The sequence below is a fragment of the Ammodytes marinus genome (assembly GCF_949987685.1).
Source record: "Ammodytes marinus genome assembly, chromosome: 12".
Classification (NCBI taxonomy): Eukaryota; Metazoa; Chordata; class Actinopteri; order Uranoscopiformes; family Ammodytidae; genus Ammodytes; species Ammodytes marinus.
Genome location: NC_137216.1, coordinates 24,588,804 through 24,606,362, shown reverse-complemented (window position 1 = coordinate 24,606,362; position 17,559 = coordinate 24,588,804). Strand labels below are relative to the sequence as shown.

Sequence of the window (17,559 nt, the reverse complement as noted above, 5' to 3'; positions counted from 1 at the left end):
TGCCTGCTTTATATTATTTATATGTACTGTAGGATGAACACAGTGGGTGTTTGAATACTTTCAAAGGTAAAATGCTCAAGAGTAAACTCTCTTCTCTTTGGGCTAATGTAAATTTTGGCACACACCAAACACACACACACACACACATATACACAGATACACACACACATACACAACACGCACACACGGCCACATACACACACACACGCATACACACACACACACACACACACACACACACACACACACACATGAATGGACGTATCATGATGTGAATATCTCTTCCTCTCTCTCCCTCTCTCTCTCTCTCTCTCTCTTTCTCTCTCTTTCTGTTGATGTCGAGCTCACCAATAGCTGAGAAGATATAAAACCACATAGAGGAGAGGCAAAGCACAAGTTTGTCCGATTCCACTCTAGCTGACGACACACACTTTTATAAGGTAAGCAAACCTTCTAATGATTACAGGGGAGTATGGCAATTTGAAACGGCATTGTACTATAAAACTAGAGTATATGTTTATTTAAAGTGTATGTGAGTATACTGCCAGGTAACTAGGTCACTGAGCTACCACAACTATAGAACTGCATAGGACATTTTGGAAACTAACAGATGTTGAGGGGGACAGCATTTTTTTTAATCGATTGATTTTATTACAATGTCTTATTAAGTTATTCTGCAGTGGTGAAGGTACATTAATTATTGTTGCAATCTTTCGCATAGTTTTGCCATCTTTGGAAAGGGCAAAAACACTGTCTTTTTATAAGCAAATACTTAAAGCACTATTCATCTACAAATGACCAAATCTGCTTCCAAAGCACTCTGTTATCATCAATGTAAATTTACATAAAATTCCAAATGTTTCTGCATGATGCAACAACAGCCCTGCAGGGGAGTGGAAAAACACAAGACAAACTGTGTAGGGTTAGGTTTGCTTATTTGATTTATGGATTAGTTATTTATAAGTATCTACACAACCCAATTGCAGAATGGTCAAAGCTGTTATAATCAATACATTTATGTTCACAATGAATTAAATTCGTTCTGTGAAAGGAGTCACTCGCTGTTACAAACTAACAGAGATCTTCAGAGAATTAGGTTGAGAATCCAAAACAAACTCCATTCTTGTCAAATCTCTTTCCAGAAGCAAAGTGCAGCTTTATCAGTTAAATTAAGCCCTAATAAACCCCACTGTATTTTTAATTCTATTTTAAAGTGGGAAGATTTTTTTTAGGGGGTTAACTCAATGTTGCTGATATCTTAAAGGAAAATTGTATTCAAGAGTTGTTTTGAACTGTGTGTTTATCTGTCATATCAGGAGAGGAACTTGCTGCATGAAAGATAAAAATCATCTGTCCTATGTAGATACTGTGCAAGAACCTCCAATTTCCACCTAACGCTTGTGCAACAGTTTGTTAGTGTTATTCAACCTTCTCACTTAACAGTTTCCCTTGAATTGTTAGTTGACGAGTCACATTGCCAGTTGCTTGTCATCTATGTCCATCTAAATATATCTCATGGCAAGGCAAGTTAATCATAGAACAATTCAGACACATGGCCATTCAAAGTGCTTTATAGGGGCATAACATACATCAAGACTATTAGAAATTGCATTAAAGAGATAGTAAAAACAAAGGAAATATATCAAAATGCACGTTTGGACAGAAATTTGGACAGGGGCGTAGAATGGCTGGAATGAAAATGACGTGACTGACAAAATAGTTATTTTCTATATAGCCTATTTAACTTAATTGCTCTTTCATAGTTTCAAACTAATTAAAAATTATTAGGGAATCTGTATTCACAAATTCGAGGCAATCTTCGCCAACATCATGTAGGCCGATCACATCCGTGTCAGTTTGGACTGAAGTCTCTTTCCCTAAATGCAATCCAGTTCTTGTGACCCAAATGGATCTATTGCATGCGATGTGCCTTAACAGAGGGCGTCTCCTGCTGTAGTCATGTGAGTTTGTAACCATACATCTTGTAATCTCAGGTTTATTGAATACCAAAGAAGCATATTTAAATACCAACCACCCGATAGGCATATCACACGGCAGTCTGACATCCTGCCAAAAGTCAGTCAGTCAGCAACAAGGCGTGACTTGCTTATTTTAACATGATTAAATCTTCTAATGTGTGGGCGTTATCAAAAGACTTCATTCGAGACTGTTACGATCATATCTTTGCATGAGAGAAAGAGCACTTGGAGGTAGTTTCAGAAACCAGCATTGTTGTTGAAGGTTTCCTGCATAGCCAACATAGCTGACATGTGCATTAATAACGCATTTGACTAAGTGTGCCAAAATGTGCAATGCTTATTATTTGTTTTTATTTTTCAATGTGCTCTGTCTGTCCCAGGAAATGGATACTTTCAGACTTCTGTTTCTCATCTCCATTGGGATAGCCTCGTCTCAATCTTCAGGTGGGTTTTACATTATGATGAGGAGGAATTCAAGGAAGACAGCGGCGCATCAATGAGTATTTTAGTTAATATAATGAAGCTATGAGCAAATAAGAAGTGTATCCCCTTTGACCCACATATGCAGTACACTCTTTGTGCTGATAGGCCTATGGTTGATCCTAACCCTAACCCTAGTGACTGCTATTTGAATTAAGTTTGTAAGCTATAGGCTATGTTTAATAATATATTTTTAAAGTGTTATGGGAACAAATCTGCTCGGGATAGAGTGCTCGAAAGCATTAAGAGATGGACAAACACATTTTTCAGATGTGATCATTGCAGCCTCTGTCTTTCTATATGCAGATTTCCATATCCTTGAGTTCATAATATTGTGTTTTTCACTTTTAACCAATATCTTCATCATCTTCACACATCACTTTCAGAATCAGACCAACCCCTATGCGAGGACTATGGTGAGGAGTCATTTTACCTACTAGAAGGTGAAGCATTTTATTTTGTGCATGATTTTATGACTGACAGCAACTTCCCCGATAAAGACATCACATGGTACAAAAATGACTCCCAGATTGAGAATATCTCCACTGACGAGAAGGAGATGGTACATTACCACGGTGTCGCGCTCTTTTTTTTAAACCTCCATACTGAAGACTCTGGTGTTTATATTGCCAGGTAAGAATACAAAAACATTTTGGAAAATTTAAGAAGGATTTTTCTTCTTACATTTATTTTTATTTTATTTACATCAATATGATCTATAGTATTTCATTTGAATCACAGATACATATTATTTATTCTCCAGGCACAAACCCCCATCGGGAGATTGTTCCGAATGTTATTTAAAAATTAAAGTGTTCAAAGCAGGCCCTTCAGAGAACAAGGCACTCCTCTACGGCTCTGACGAGGACATGGACAATAAGATCGAATGTCCATTACCTGTCGAATTTACATGTGAGGCGCTGAACGGAAATTACACCTGGGAAAAGGTATGGCCACCTCTGAATACAGTGACAACTGGCGTACAGTGAAGTGAATGGAAGATCATAATTTTTTTATTTAGGGGACTAAGGACGAGTGCTGGGTGGACAGGGATAGTGAAATGGTACACAGGGATTATGGGTAGAGAAGTTTGAGAAGTATATTTTTATGACAATGTCTCCATGACCGCATTAGCTTCTTCATCCTTTATTGGCCTCTGCAGCAAATGCCAATTTAAATTCACTTTATGTTATTCAAATATTGATAGTTATTTATATTTTCTACCCTTCTCTCATTTATAATTGCTATTTGTATTGATTTGAACATGGGGATTTCTGCTACATTTTGTTTTACACCGTGCAATGACCGAAAAAATTATTCTATTATATTTTACACAAATAATTATTCATATAGGTTGTAGTATATGTATTGCTATATATGCCTTTATATTTTCGACTGCTGGAATGGCCCACTGTTTAGAGCATGTGGTCAGTACACATGTTAAAATGATCTCCACATCCCCTCCAAGTCTTTCTCATATCCTTGTTTCCAAATGTCTTCCTTATATGACTTTATTCTATTACTTCCTTATTTTCATTATTCAAATGCTCTCGTCCCCTCCTTACATTTTTGGTCCCTCCTGCAGGACTCCAAACCACTTGAAGGACATGGTGCTGAATTGCGGGTTAATAATACCAAAGACAAAGAGGGAATCTACACCTGCATTTGCACCTGGGAACACAATAAGAAAAAGTACAAGTCGTCAGGCTCCCGGAGGCTAATAGCTAAAGGTGAGGAAGCAAAAATCAATTTTCAGGTATTTATAAGCCTTCAGTTTGTGTAGTGAACAACAAAACAAGTATAGGAGATCAACTTATTGGTTAACTGACCTGCAGACTGATGATGCACAGACCAAAATCATCCACGTGTTTCCTGGTGGATTCCTGGTGAAATACACCACGTAATAGAACAGCCTTAATACCATGTTATTTATATATTAGATATTTAAGAATGTTTGATCATTGTTACATGTCCCGTAGAAGGAAAAGGTATGGAGACCTAATTTAGTTTTTTTTCTTTGTTCCTTGCCTACAGATCCAGTTCTGCATCGTTCACCAGTAATCCTCTCTCCCACCAACAAGGAGCAGTTTGCTGATGAAGGTATGAAAACTTCACACAAAATAACTCAACAGCACTGTCATTTCACTGCAAAAACAACAATTCCTGATGTCAAATTACATGTGTTAGAATTGTGCTGTGTTTTTGGTGAATATAAAATTGATCAAAATTGTTGGTGCTTGAGTTGCAAACAAAAGGGATCCTTTCACAGTAATAAAGCAATAAAGGAAAGACAAGCAATTCATGTAGTGGAAAGGTACTTTGGAGACATGTTACAATCCATCCTTGGGGGATATTTTTTGGTCATACATGGTTGAGATATTGAACACAAAGATGACTAACATCGGCATGATTCATCTACTGTTTCTAAATGTTGTGCCAATGAACTGTTCAGCAAGGCTATGTGTGTCTGTAGGCAGGTTGCAGCAATGACCCCATCCCATCAGCATGTGTGACTTGCAGGTTCCCAAGGGCCTGTTTGAGAAACCACGCTTAACAAATCCTGAACCTAATCTTGAACTCTGACTTGACTTATCATGAGACGGGAACATGTCTTGTGTGTGTCCTTGTCCATTTTCCATGTTATGCCGTACTCCTGTTATTTATTGTCTAAGTGTACCTGTATGTGTGTTGTTCATAATGTACGGTGTTGTAAAATATACAGTATATATAATTCCCCTTGGGTACAATAAAGTCGAAGTCATTTTAAACCCTGTAGTCCATTCATTCACAATTTACCAAATTTATTTTTTAGAAGTAAGCTATTTGATTAATGACATCCTTTTAAGGTTTTATTTATTTTATGACAAATCGGCTTGGGGTAGAATGCAGTTAGAAATGATTAAGAGATGGACTTACACATTGTTGTTTTTGTACTCTAAATGGGAGCTGTTTGATTTTCTAGGCTTTGAGATCAAGCTGAACTGCTCAGTTTTCTGTGGGACTAACGTTGAACGTGCCTGTACTGCTAGCTGGCTTGTTGATGGGGACACTTTCAAGCAGGCCAATGGATACCATCTATCCCCCAGTAGGTAGGCCTGATCCAGCAGAACTGAAAAAAACTTCACAACAAATTAACTATAATATTTAATTATTATCCCGTATGTACTGTTGTAACATGTTTGTAATATACCCTACACTCACACCAAAATGTTTGCACTTGTGCTTAACACTGATTAAAAACACAACCCACATAAATGTGTCCTTTTATTTAATGAACCAACTTTGTCCTTTGTCAGAGTCAACCAGAACGCTGCAAAAAATACAATTTCCACCGTGATCCTGACCATCGAAAAAGTGTCTGCGAAAGATTTCCAGTCTAAGTTTCAATGCTTCGGTGTGGGCCTTTTCAGAACGGCAAATTCCACTTTAACTCTTAAGCACAGAGGTCAGTGACAGGATCATTATTGTGTGTTGTTCAATGCCATGAGACTATGCCAGGCTTTGGCTACACAGGACATTTGCGTTAGCTGAAACAAATCATTGTTGGGTAGGTCTTGTTATGGAATTTGTTAACATCAACAAAATGTTATGTTTGTGTTTGATTTCCAGAGTCAATAATTCCACTTGTCATTTGCGGAGTGTGTGTGTTTGCCTTCTGTGTGTTTGCTGCCGTGCTGGTCAAGTGCTTCGCTATTGAACTGGCCCTCTGCTTCAGACCCTACTTCCCACTAGTCCGTCACAATAAAGGTAAGAAAGAGAGGATTCATTTTTTTTAATCTGTTAGAAGTTTAAGAATTCAAAGGATGGATTTAGTTAAAATAAATTAGATGATCTTTATGTCACATCTCAGATAGCTCTCTCTTTAAAAACATTATTTTTGTTAAAAGTGTTTATTAGTTAGCTTTACTTGTAGGTGTTTTTTTCTCACAGAGCTACAGCCAGCGTTCATCTCTGCTTAAGGCCTGTGGCTCAAGGCTTCATTATAGCCGCTAACACACGTGTGAAAGAACAATGTGTGCATGTCTGGTAACCCTACTTAACATGTGATTCGAGTTTGCACTTTTTGCACTGCTTTACAAAAAGCAGCTGGGATAATTAGTCACACAGTTTTCCCTCATCAGTAGGCTGGGTGTGGTGACAAAGCTGCATTGTTTCATAATGATCGCAAGGAAAAGAAGGAAACAATTCAATAACTTCTAAACAAACTTGACATAAAATATAAAGACTCCAGCTTAATGGACATACCCTGTCCATGATGCTGAAGTGTCTGTGTCCATGGACAAACTGTTTTAAATCATGAATATGTTTGTTTTCCCCAGATACGAGGGTGTACGACGCCTATGTGGTTTACCAAATGCAGAGTATGGACAAGGTCACAGAGAACACACTCTGTCAGTTCGTCACTAATAACTTGCCCTCTGTCCTGGAGGAAAAGTGTGGATATCGACTCTTCATCCAGGGGAGGGATGACATACCTGGGGAAGGTCAGAATTCAACATATTATATATTTTTAGACACTTTTAGATACCAGACAGCAAATATGGATGAATAAACTGAATACTCCCCTAAAACACCATCTGGAGTTTTACACTTGATACCCCTTTGTTATGTTCTATTATTTAAAGTGTCATTCACATGGATTGAATTAGTAATGTTTTGGCCTCTATTTTGTAGAGTTATGGGACACAATGATTCATGGTATTATGATTCATAGTTCAATAGAAAACATTTTTCCCCCTTTTAGATGTTGCTCTGAGTGTAAATTTACAGGACTCCAACAGTCGTCATCTAAATCCCCTTGGAATCATTACAATTTAATTTTTAGTACAAACCAAAGGGGCCATTTTTTTATTGAGCTAAAACTAGTTGTTCTTAAGCATTCTTTTCTGATGGCACAGACCGCCTGGAGCTGGTGGAGGACCGCATGAAGCAGAGCAGGAGACTGATGGTCATCCTCACTCCGGGTTCACAAACAGGGACCGAGACCACAGACCAACAGCCGGCATCGTCCCAAAACTCAGTTATAGGAGGGTTTGACTGGCAGGTAGGAGTCTCACACATAAACTGCAGAAATAAACATGAAGTCAATGATGTAGCACTTGTGAGATGAGTACTGAGCAGATTATGAATTGAAGACATTAAATAATTATATTGGTTATAATGTGTTATTTTACGATGATGAGATAGTAAAGACTTAATCTGAGCTCGGCTTGTATCAATAAACTCTGGATCATCTCTTTTCGCGATGGCTTGAAAGTTAACAACATTCATTCATATGAATAAGTTACGCACTATAGCTTTAAGGCTAAGAACACCACCTCTGAAGTATTAACTCAACCTGTTACAACCTGCACTGTTTGTGTAACATACAATCCAAAGTGTTGGGGTAAAGAAGTTGATAAAAAAAAGTTATTAAGATATTTTTTAAAGAATAATTTCCAATTGTCTAGGTGGGGCTCCACCATGTGCTGGTCCAGAGGCAGATGAGTGTGATTCTGATTCAGCTGGGGAAGACTGAGCCTCAGGGATACACACACCTTCCCCCTGGTCTGCAGCATCTCATTCTGAAGAGCGCCCCCGTCAGGTGGCCGGAGGGGTCGCGTGGAGCGGCCGCATGGAACTCACACTTCTGGAAGAGAGTGAGATACCTGATGCCTGCTAGACCTGCCAAACAATGTCAACAGTCTTCTATCATTTAAAAACCAAATGAACATGGATGTATGCCTTCCTTCAACAACAGATATGATGCATGTTGTAAGATACCCCAGTCCCATACAGATCCTCTATACGGATGTGTTGGAAAACTCACGGGTATCACTAATATGTATATGTGGTCCAGATAGAGTCTATGCATTTACTGTAAAATATGTTTTTTTTAATCCATTAAAGTTTGTCATTTGTATCGCCCATATCCTTATTTCCCAATGCTGGCTAACATATAAATCCACATTCATAAAACCATATTAATTTATAAATATTTACAACGTGTGTTTTCTGCAGAAGTTATAAAAGAGAAACACTAATGTTAAAATGCACTCAGGGATAACAGAAAAAAGACCACAGTTTATAGCATGTCTGCATGAAGCAGCAATGGAGAACATCCTCAACATTTTTTAATAAAACATTAAATGGCTTAAAGTTATACTTCGTTACTTTGCTTTTCGGAGTGTATTTACGACACCTCTGGTAGAAAGTAGTACTTTTCCTACCACGATTCCCATGGATACATTTTAAATACACACAACACAACCAATTACAGAAAACATTATCAAACACAGTCCAATAAACACAAGATAACCAAATAGCAAACAAACACAACCAAATACAAAAAAGGTATCCACATACACACTGCTCATGTGTTTGCAAACTGTGACTGTGGTTTCTTCAATATAAGCTGGGGGTTTTGTCTATTGGCGTGCATTTTCTTCAGTTGCAGTGCTCTCCATAGATGGTGCATGAAGTGTTCATACGGCGAGCGGACTGTCACACACAGCACCGGCTTTTATCCCCCCATCATTCTGATCTATGCTCTTTGTCCTCATAAGGAAACCATGGGTCTCATTGAAGACCATTTCTTCTCCGACACTGTGTATGGAAAGCAAAAGCAAAATATATTTTCAATCATCTATAATACCACCATGCTGAGTGCATTTGTGTGATGCTTCTGTGTATATACAATACCTGACATAGGCTCCGTGAACTCCGACTTCACAACACACAGAGGTGAGTTTGATAGGAAGTCCTTTCCTCACCAGGATGTTTTGTTCTATTCTGGGTCGGACCCGGTCCATCAGAATATATGCAGCTCTCCGTTTGTCACTTTTTACCTCCTGTAATTCTCTTACAATGTCTTCTCCGTAAACATTGTTCCCTGAAAAGTAAAGGTAAAGCCGAAACAAGTGAGGCAACGTGCAGTCTTAATTTAGGCAATGATCACTGAACCTATGTTACTACAACCATTACTACTTAGGTTCAGTGACTTGTAAAGAAATATTAAAACTTGTTTGAGCTTACCTCCTCCCTCTCTCTGAGGCTTCAGGACAAAGTCATCTGGGTTTGCCAAAGCCATGGCCACCGCCCGATCACCTTCTGGACCCTGGACCCCAGAATAAAAACAACATGACATTTTTCTCAGCATGCTGTAATCAAACATATTCTACTAACTAACATGTTTACTTTGAGTGCAAATAAGAAATTCAATATATGAGCAAAGACAACTCTTTAGACAGAATGTTTGATATTTTTCTAAAGGCTATATCTTGCCAGTGTATTACAGCTTGCTAAAACTAATGATGTCTTATAAGACAATCATTAAGTAGTTCCTACTTCCATGAATGTTTAGTTTGTTTTGCAGAAGTATTGATTCAAAGTTATGATAATTTTAGAGGTTTCAGTTTGTAGTGCAGCTGAACTGCTTTGTGTAATGCTGACAGGTGTTCTATTATTTTGATGTCAAGGTGGGTCGGCTAAATAACAGTGAAGTACCCCTCAGTCTAATGCAGTTCAATTCAACCGCACCACAAGCTTCATCCTCCTAAATGATCATCAAGTACAATCAACTTAGTGCAAATGTAATGTTAAATGAACAAAATGTATTCATCACATTTGGCAGGGCACCTTTAAGGGGATGGTGTCATTTCTGCAAGACAGAAGGACAGGACATGTGTTTACCTAATGTGTTACTTTCTCACCATGTCTAGAGTGTAAAAGCCAGTGAACGTTGCTCTGATCTGCTCCACGGCTTGGGGCTGCTCGGGGAAGAACTTCTCTAGAACTCCAGGTCTGGCAAGCACTTCCTGGACCTTCTTGGTTCCAGCCAGGTGAGTGCTGATATCTGGACACTTCACAGCCATAGAGCGCTCCATCAGAAGGCGAGCATCCCAAGCCTATAACATTCATAAACTCTGTGTTATCAAATGATCAAAGTTAGGCTAAACTTCTTCAAAACTATCTGAAGGCAGTTTACCCTATCAACTTTATGAGACGATGATAGGCCAGCTTTGCCATTAGAGCCCAAAGTATCCAAAGTAACATAAATGTTAAGGAATAGTCATATCATACCTGTTCTGTGTAGTTATATGGCATGTAGCCATAGCGGTAGTACACTATAGCTACCTCCAGCCCATCTCTGCAAAACATTAAAAACATGTTAAAAGAATAGTTCTGATCTTGTGGGAAATATAACGTAGGTTTATCTAAAACCACTCAACTTTGTTATTTGATTTTGATTAAGATAGTCTAAAGTTGTGTAACTAAATTCCCATCTAACTCTCAACAAGGAGTCAAATGAGCGCATTCCCCAAAAAGTATAGAGTGGAGTAGAGCCGGTTCCATATAATGGGAAAGCAACATAACACCCCAACCAACTACTGTATATGCCATCTGCAGATCACTCTGAACCAGTTACCATTTAACTACATGTTTCATAGCCATAAATGGATACTCACATAAACAACCTTTTGTCGCCATCAAGAGATCCCCTTGTACACACATCTTTAAACTTTCTTTGGATAACTGGAATGTTCCTGGACAGAAAGAGTAACGTTTTCTCTTTCATACACAACATTTTTGCTCAAGCACTTTCTGCTTAACAAATGTGAACCTGCTTGTCTTTTCATGATATCGTCATATATATTTTGAAACCTGTTCCGAAGGTCATTCTCAATGATGCGATGATTTATTTTCCAAAGCGGGACATCCTCAACCAGAAACAGGATTACCGCACTGCAAGTATAAAACCCAAGTTAATTACTGATTTGTTATAATGCAGTCATTGATAACAGGTATTAAATAAAACACACTTAACTAAATAAACTTTCTTGTTCCTGCGTAGTAAAATAATATATAAGAACCATGCTGTTACAAACAAACCACTGCAAGTAACACATACCATTGTCTGCATATAAGAGATTTAGTTTTTCTGAAAATGTAATCAATGTGAATTTCGCTCTTTGCTTTAGGGTTTTAATGTTTGAAATAAGCACTGTACCAATCCAAATGAATATGTACTGAAATAACGTGGGAAGTATATAGGGGAGAACGGGGTAATCTGAGCCACTTTTTACATTTGCTCCCCTCTAAGCGAGCTAAAATGATTTATCACTCAAATTTACACATTTCCCATTAATTCAGGATGTTTCCTAGAAATGGGCATTAGCAGAATTTTTTCAAGACAAAGGGCAGTGAAAATATGGTTGTTTTAAACAAAGTTTTCGTGGCTCACTTTACCCCAGCTGTGGGGTAAACTGATCCACTTACTTTTTCCACTCTGAAACTACCATAACAACACATATTGTAAGAGTAAGAATCCTGAAAGCTAGCCACACATTCCAGAACTAATGTCGGACTAGTAAAAGAATTATGGGGTTTGGTCAATTAAGCAAAGCAAATTTTCTAAACACTTGAAAGTAACTCTGAACAAAATCAAATACAACATATTATAATTCAAAAGGTTTTAATAAGATTCCAATGAAAGATAGAACCAGTTAGATTAGAACACAGTCTGGGGGTCAGAACACAGGACCCTTAGAGCCAGCTAGTGTCTGGGGGTCAAAGCATAGGAAAATCAGAACCAGCGAGAACAGCCTGGGACTCAGAACACAGGAGAAGACCCAACTGGATTATAACATCAGCCTGTCATACTCTACAACTAGGCCTACTCTACATTCCAGCCCTGAAGGTTACAGGAAAAGATGAGAAGGTGCTCTTTCCGTGTGGTTGCCCCAGGTCGTCTTCCTGGTGTATTTCCTTGGCATGATGGCTTTTCTACAATGTGTATGACATTAAAATAAAACATATGTCATGTAATATTACATTAAAATATGTTTAAGCCTAAATTTAACGTGTGCCTCATGGTGGGGGAAAGTGAGACAGTGGCTCACTTTCTCCCACAGCATTTGGCTCACTTTCCCCCACCACCACAATTTGAGAAAAAACTACCTCTCTTAGCATATCAGGCTAATCTTCAGTTATCAGCATTACATGGTTTCATATGTTGGTAGTTCATCAACACGTATGATAAAAGTTTTTCTACATGAATACATTTGCTTTGGCACAACAGTTGATTAAGTTGACAGCAAGAAAATTTACTTTTACATGCAAAATACCTATTTTGGTGAAAAAAACATGCTTACCACAGCACCATGAGGTCTTCTCTTTCAGGGCCATGGGGAAATGAGAGGGGCTTGAAAACATATATCTCACATGACCACAAATGTTTTCCGTTGCCTAGATACAGGGGGTGGCTCACATTACCCGATGCCTCAGATTCCCCCGTTCTCCCCTATGTATATTTTTTGTATTATCTTAATATCTATGAGATCATTTTTCCATCTAAATATTTTGTTGATAACTCACACAGTAGGTTGACCTGTACTATCGCTACACTCACTTCTCTTGTCCGTAGAGTTCCCAGCCTTTGGCGAGAGCGGCAGTCATTGTAGGAGTCTGTTGTCTGTCCTGAACACTCTCACTCTCTTCCAAAAGACCAACAGACTTCAGGATTTTCCTGACAAAATCAGGTGAAGTATTAGTGTACAAAATTGGGAAATTCTACATGTAGGCCGACCACCTTTATTTGAATTAGACTGCCGTACAACATGGTTAAAGATGATCTGAGGAACTTTCAGTTTGAGTTAATTCTTGCACCCCCTTTGGACGAAAGCGGTAGTGTTTTTCCAACGCCAGCTGTAGTTCCTGGTTGAGTGTACCCATGACAAAGGCATTATGAAAAACTATATAAAAATATAATCTTTTTATAATGGTCTCGTTTGCTGTAACATGTCATTTATGATCTTCAGAGGAAAAACAAGACTGTTTCAGAGATATTTAAAAGTTCCTCATTGCACCTTTAACATATAATTCCTTTGGTTAAACAGGAATTAGAAGAGATACCTGTGCATCCTTGGGAGACAATCAAACACTCCAAAACCCGCAGCAGCGATAGTGTTGATCTCTATTTGCTTCAGGGAATCCTCCCTCCGGTCCACCATGTAGTCACACCGGTTCAAACCCACCACAATGGACTTAAGAGAAAACACACAATTATCTAGCAAAACTTCACCGTATAAATCAACCGCTGCAGACCCACCTGCAGAAATAATCTTATGTTACTACAAACAAACCAACTATGATTTAGAACATGTAAACCTACAGTACATCATCTCATCTTAATCAATGGGGACAGTTTTAGTCTTTGTGTACGTGTGTGCTAAATATGAAGCTAGAGCAAGCACATGCTTCAATTTGCATAACACCTGCAAGCAGAGGGAAATGTTAGCCTGGCTTAGTTCAGAATTCAGAAATTACTATCGCCTGTACATTTTACTACTGTCACTATTGTAATATCTAACTTAATAAAGTAGAAGCAGATATTCATTATATATTTTGCTATTGGCCAAACTTGATTTGCTGTTTCCCTCTGGATCTGCTTCCGATCTTGATGCTGAGCAAATGTTGTGCTGGCTGTAGCTTCATATTTAGAGTCATATCTATCTTCTTCGTATTCATCTCATTGCAGCTATCTTAGAAAAATGATTTAGCCAATTTAAACACATTTTCTAATGTTCAATTGTATTCTCTTAGAGTGCAAATTCAGATTCAACGCCCGGTTATCTTCACCAATAACACAGTATCAATCCATTCTCTCACCTGTGTCCGACCTTCCAGCTGCACTTGTCTGTAGATGCCAAACAACCTAGCTGTGAAATCATCTGCCTGGATAGTACTGAGATGTAGCAGGAGACAAGCCATTAGAAATGTCATACATCAGCGATGAAGCAGTGCTTTTTTATCTTATTTAATTATGTTATACCATCAAACCTGTCAAAAAGCTAAAAGGTTAATTAAAATAAAAAGTTCTGACTGCAAACCAGTTCTGACTGCAAACCATTGCTGGTTAACGGTCACAACCTCTTTGTCTTGTGATGTATCAAATCTACTTCTGTGTCATCCAGGGACAGTCATTTTAATTAGTTTATGTTTGTTTTGTGGTTGTGGGATTCAAAGGCCAGGATTTGCACAGGGTGTTATAGAATATGACCAACATCTATATTTTCAAGACCATGTAACCATGCATTCCCCTATTGTACCCTGCAAGAGCCTCTTCCAGAAAGACTGGGTCCCTGCTGATCTTGTCCACCAAAGTGTTGAAGTGTGTTTGCACTGCCTGCGCCTGCAGCAGGGCGGCTTTAGGCATCGGAGAGGGGAAGAGTGCGAACGGGACATAGGTCACAACCTGAAAACATGATAAAAATGTTATCATCAGTATCACTATGAATCATTCAAGAACTAAATCATTTACAACAAGTTTAAAATGGTTTTAGTTAATATGAACACACAATTTTGTGTTTATTTTTTACTATGCTATAACAGACATCAGGGAGTAAGTTGTACCTCTTTTTTTTACCAAGGTTTTAACTCTAGTACAATATCTGTCTATTTTCTGTTTATTTTGAAACAAGAGCAGGGCATCCCTTCATTACTATTTGTTATGCAGCAACAAAAAAAAACATTGAACCAACATTTGAATATTAGCCCTTTCACATGAACAGTAGGCCTACACATAGTCAATTAAAAATATTTTGACAAAAATGTTGATTATAGCCTCTTTAATATAAACATAATCATGTAAATATCATTGCCTAGTTTGTTTTATGTTGTCAGTTCTTTGTATGTACATTCCTACCAATGCCGTTTTTTCCCCCCAAACCAATGGTCCCATAGTGTTCTACACTGTATGTTAGCCAGTTAACCAGTCGGTGAAAATGTATTAAGAAAAAAAGACAAATAGGCGTATAATTTGTGCTTACCTCAGATGAATCAGGCGTGTGCATAATAAGCCCATGTTCAAAAGCCACATTTTTTGCTTCTTCCACTAAATCGTTCAGTCGGTCAGGATTTTTGATCAGCTGCTGCAGGAATTTTTCTGTTGCCATCACAAGGGGTCTGATGAGTAAAAACACAGCAACTTCTCAGGAAACCAATTTAAATGAGTTGTGAGCAATAAACTCAACCGTCTATGCTAGTGCTGAAACACTTTGCTGTGTAAAAGCTGAACACCCTACTACAACTAAGTTTATAAATAAGTGTCATGATCCAGCTCACACACATTTAAGTTCTGAGAGCTTGGGAACACAAGACAAAGGTTAGTTTGTGATATGCATACCAAGAGCTTGTTGACTGGGCTAGTCATAAGGTCTAAGTAAAAAACAAAAAGTTGATAGAATTCAGGAAATCCACACTGCCGGTGGCCCATGTGGCTCACGTGTGTAAGCTCAAGAAAACTTCTCAAAAGTGTTGTCTCGCATGAGAGGAGCATACATTACATATGGTAGTAAAGCAAATGCTTACCGAGTGTAGCCTGGGCTTCAGTTTAAATTTTCCTTGGAGGAAAAGTCATATCAGTGTCAGAGAAAGAACTACAACAGGGAAAACTAGTTTCACCGGTTGGGAACACCCATATCAAATACATACACTCAACAAAAATATAAACGCAACAATTTTGTTTTTGCTCCCATTTTTCATGAGATGGACTTAAAGATCTAAAATTCATTCCAGATACACAATATTATCATTTCTCTCAAACATTGTTCACAAATCTGTCTAAATGTGTGATAGTGAGCACTTCTGCTTTGCTGAGATAATCCATCCCACCTCACAGGTGTGCCACATCAAGATGCTGATCTGACATCATGATTAGTGCACAGGTGTGCCTTAGACTGTCCACAATAAAAGGCCACTCTGAAATGTGCATTTTATTGCTTTATTGGGGGTCTGAGGACTCAGAACCAGTCAGTATCTGGTGTGACCACCATTTGCCTCATGCAGTGCAACACATCTTCTTCGCATAGAGTTTATCAGATTGTCAATTGTGGCCTGTGGAATGTTGGTCCACTCCTCTTCAATGGCTGTGCGAAATTGCTGGATATTAGTGGGAAGTGGTGCACGCTGTCGTATACGCCGGTCAAGCACATCCCAAACATGCTCAATGGGTGACATGTCCGGTGAGTATGCTGGCCATGCAAGAACTGGGACATTTTCAGCTTCCAAGAATTGTGTACAGATCCTTGCAACATGGGGCCGTGCATTATCTTGCTGAAACGTGAGGTGATGTTCATGGATGTATGGCACAACAATGGGCCTCAGGATCTCATCACGGTATCTCTGTGCATTCAAAATGCCATCAATAAAATGCACCTGTGTTCTTCGTCCATAACAGATGCCTGCCCATACAATAACCCCACCACCACCATGGGCCACTCGATCCACAACATTGACATCAGCAAAGCGCTCACCCACACGACGCCACACACGCTGTCTGCCATCTGCCCTGAACAATGTAAACCGAGATTCATCCGAGAGCCAGACGCCATCGAATGTGAGCATTTGCCCACTCAAGTCTGTTACGGCGACGAGCTGGAGTCAGGTCAAGACCCCGATGAGGACGACGAGCATGCAGTTGAGCTTCCCTGAGACGGTTTCTGACAGTTTGTGCAGAAATTGTTTGGTTATGCAAACCAATTGTTTCAGCAGCTGTCTCAGTGGCTGGTCTCAGACGATCTTGGAGGTGAACCTGCTGGATGTGGAGGTCCTGGGCTGGTGTGGTTACACGTGGTCTGCGGTTGTGAGGCCGGTTGGATGTACTGCCATATTCTCTGAAACGCCTTTGGAGACGTCTTATGGTGGAGAAATGAACATTCAATGCACGAGCAACAGATCTGGTTGACATTCCTGCTGTCAGCATGCCAATTGCACGCTCCCTCAATTCTTGTGGCATCTGTGGCATTTTGCTGTGAGACAAAACTGCACATTTCAGGGTGGCCTTTTATTGTGGACAGTCTAAGGCACACCTGTGCACTAATCATGATGTCAGATCAGCATCTTGATGTGGCACACCTGTGAGGTGGGATGGAGTATCTCAGCAAAGCAGAAGTGCTCACTATCACACATTTAGACAGATTTGTGAACAATGTTTGAGAGAAATGGTAATATTGTGTATCTGGAATGAATTTTAGATCTTTAAGTCCATCTCATGAAAAATGGGAGCAAAAACAAAAGTGTTGCGTTTATATTTTTGTTGAGTGTATGTATTTGATTAGGG

At 39.0% G+C, this 17,559-nt stretch overlaps 2 protein-coding genes across 4 annotated transcripts; one reads left to right on the top strand and one right to left on the bottom strand.

Annotated features, from left to right (window-relative positions):
* Window positions 1-341: 341 nt before the first annotated feature.
* LOC307258983 (interleukin-1 receptor-like 1) lies at window positions 342-8,361 on the top strand. 2 transcript variants are annotated; one of them, XM_080038684.1, is made up of 13 exons: window positions 342-440; window positions 2,360-2,423; window positions 2,846-2,875; window positions 2,960-3,092; window positions 3,223-3,406; window positions 4,045-4,189; window positions 4,494-4,559; window positions 5,422-5,548; window positions 5,756-5,904; window positions 6,069-6,206; window positions 6,779-6,943; window positions 7,358-7,503; window positions 7,910-8,361. In XM_080038684.1, the coding sequence occupies exons 2-13, from the start codon at window positions 2,363-2,365 to the stop codon at window positions 8,156-8,158; spliced, it is 1,593 nt and encodes a 530-aa protein (XP_079894810.1). In that variant the 5' UTR covers window positions 342-440; window positions 2,360-2,362; the 3' UTR covers window positions 8,159-8,361. The 2 variants fall into 2 exon arrangements, with proteins under 2 accessions (XP_079894810.1, XP_079894809.1); XM_080038683.1 differs by having other exon boundaries at window positions 2,846-3,092.
* A 139-nt stretch (window positions 8,362-8,500) lies between these two features.
* On the bottom strand, window positions 8,501-15,897 carry LOC307258984 (glutathione synthetase-like). 2 transcript variants are annotated; one of them, XM_080038686.1, is made up of 13 exons: window positions 15,625-15,763; window positions 15,269-15,404; window positions 14,549-14,694; window positions 14,109-14,184; window positions 13,353-13,483; window positions 12,850-12,966; window positions 11,103-11,183; window positions 10,907-10,984; window positions 10,521-10,587; window positions 10,151-10,345; window positions 9,474-9,555; window positions 9,141-9,330; window positions 8,501-9,044 (listed from the first exon to the last, which is right to left on the bottom strand). In XM_080038686.1, the coding sequence occupies exons 2-13, from the start codon at window positions 15,392-15,394 to the stop codon at window positions 8,924-8,926; spliced, it is 1,410 nt and encodes a 469-aa protein (XP_079894812.1). In that variant the 5' UTR covers window positions 15,395-15,404; window positions 15,625-15,763; the 3' UTR covers window positions 8,501-8,923. The 2 variants fall into 2 exon arrangements, with proteins under 2 accessions (XP_079894812.1, XP_079894811.1); XM_080038685.1 differs by lacking the exon at window positions 15,625-15,763 and adding an exon at window positions 15,810-15,897 and having other exon boundaries at window positions 8,503-9,044.
* Between the last annotated feature and the right edge of the window lie 1,662 nt (window positions 15,898-17,559).

What these genes read in the sequence shown, in the direction of transcription:
- LOC307258983 (XM_080038683.1), top strand. Translation starts at nt 2,363, where the DNA reads ATGGATACTTTCAGACTTCTGTTTCTCATCTCCATTGGGATAGCCTCG. An exon ending in GAAATTACACCTGGGAAAAG is followed by an intron (nt 3,407 to 4,044) that starts GTATGGCCACCT and finishes TCCCTCCTGCAG; the next exon opens with GACTCCAAACCACTTGAAGG. An exon ending in GGAGCAGTTTGCTGATGAAG is followed by an intron (nt 4,560 to 5,421) that starts GTATGAAAACTT and finishes TTGATTTTCTAG; the next exon opens with GCTTTGAGATCAAGCTGAAC.
- LOC307258984 (XM_080038685.1), bottom strand. Translation starts at nt 15,394, where the DNA reads ATGGCAACAGAAAAATTCCTGCAGCAGCTGATCAAAAATCCTGACCGA. An exon ending in ACACGCCTGATTCATCTGAG is followed by an intron (nt 14,695 to 15,268) that starts GTAAGCACAAAT and finishes TCATGTTTTCAG; the next exon opens with GTTGTGACCTATGTCCCGTT. An exon ending in CATATAACTACACAGAACAG is followed by an intron (nt 10,346 to 10,520) that starts GTATGATATGAC and finishes TGAATGTTATAG; the next exon opens with GCTTGGGATGCTCGCCTTCT.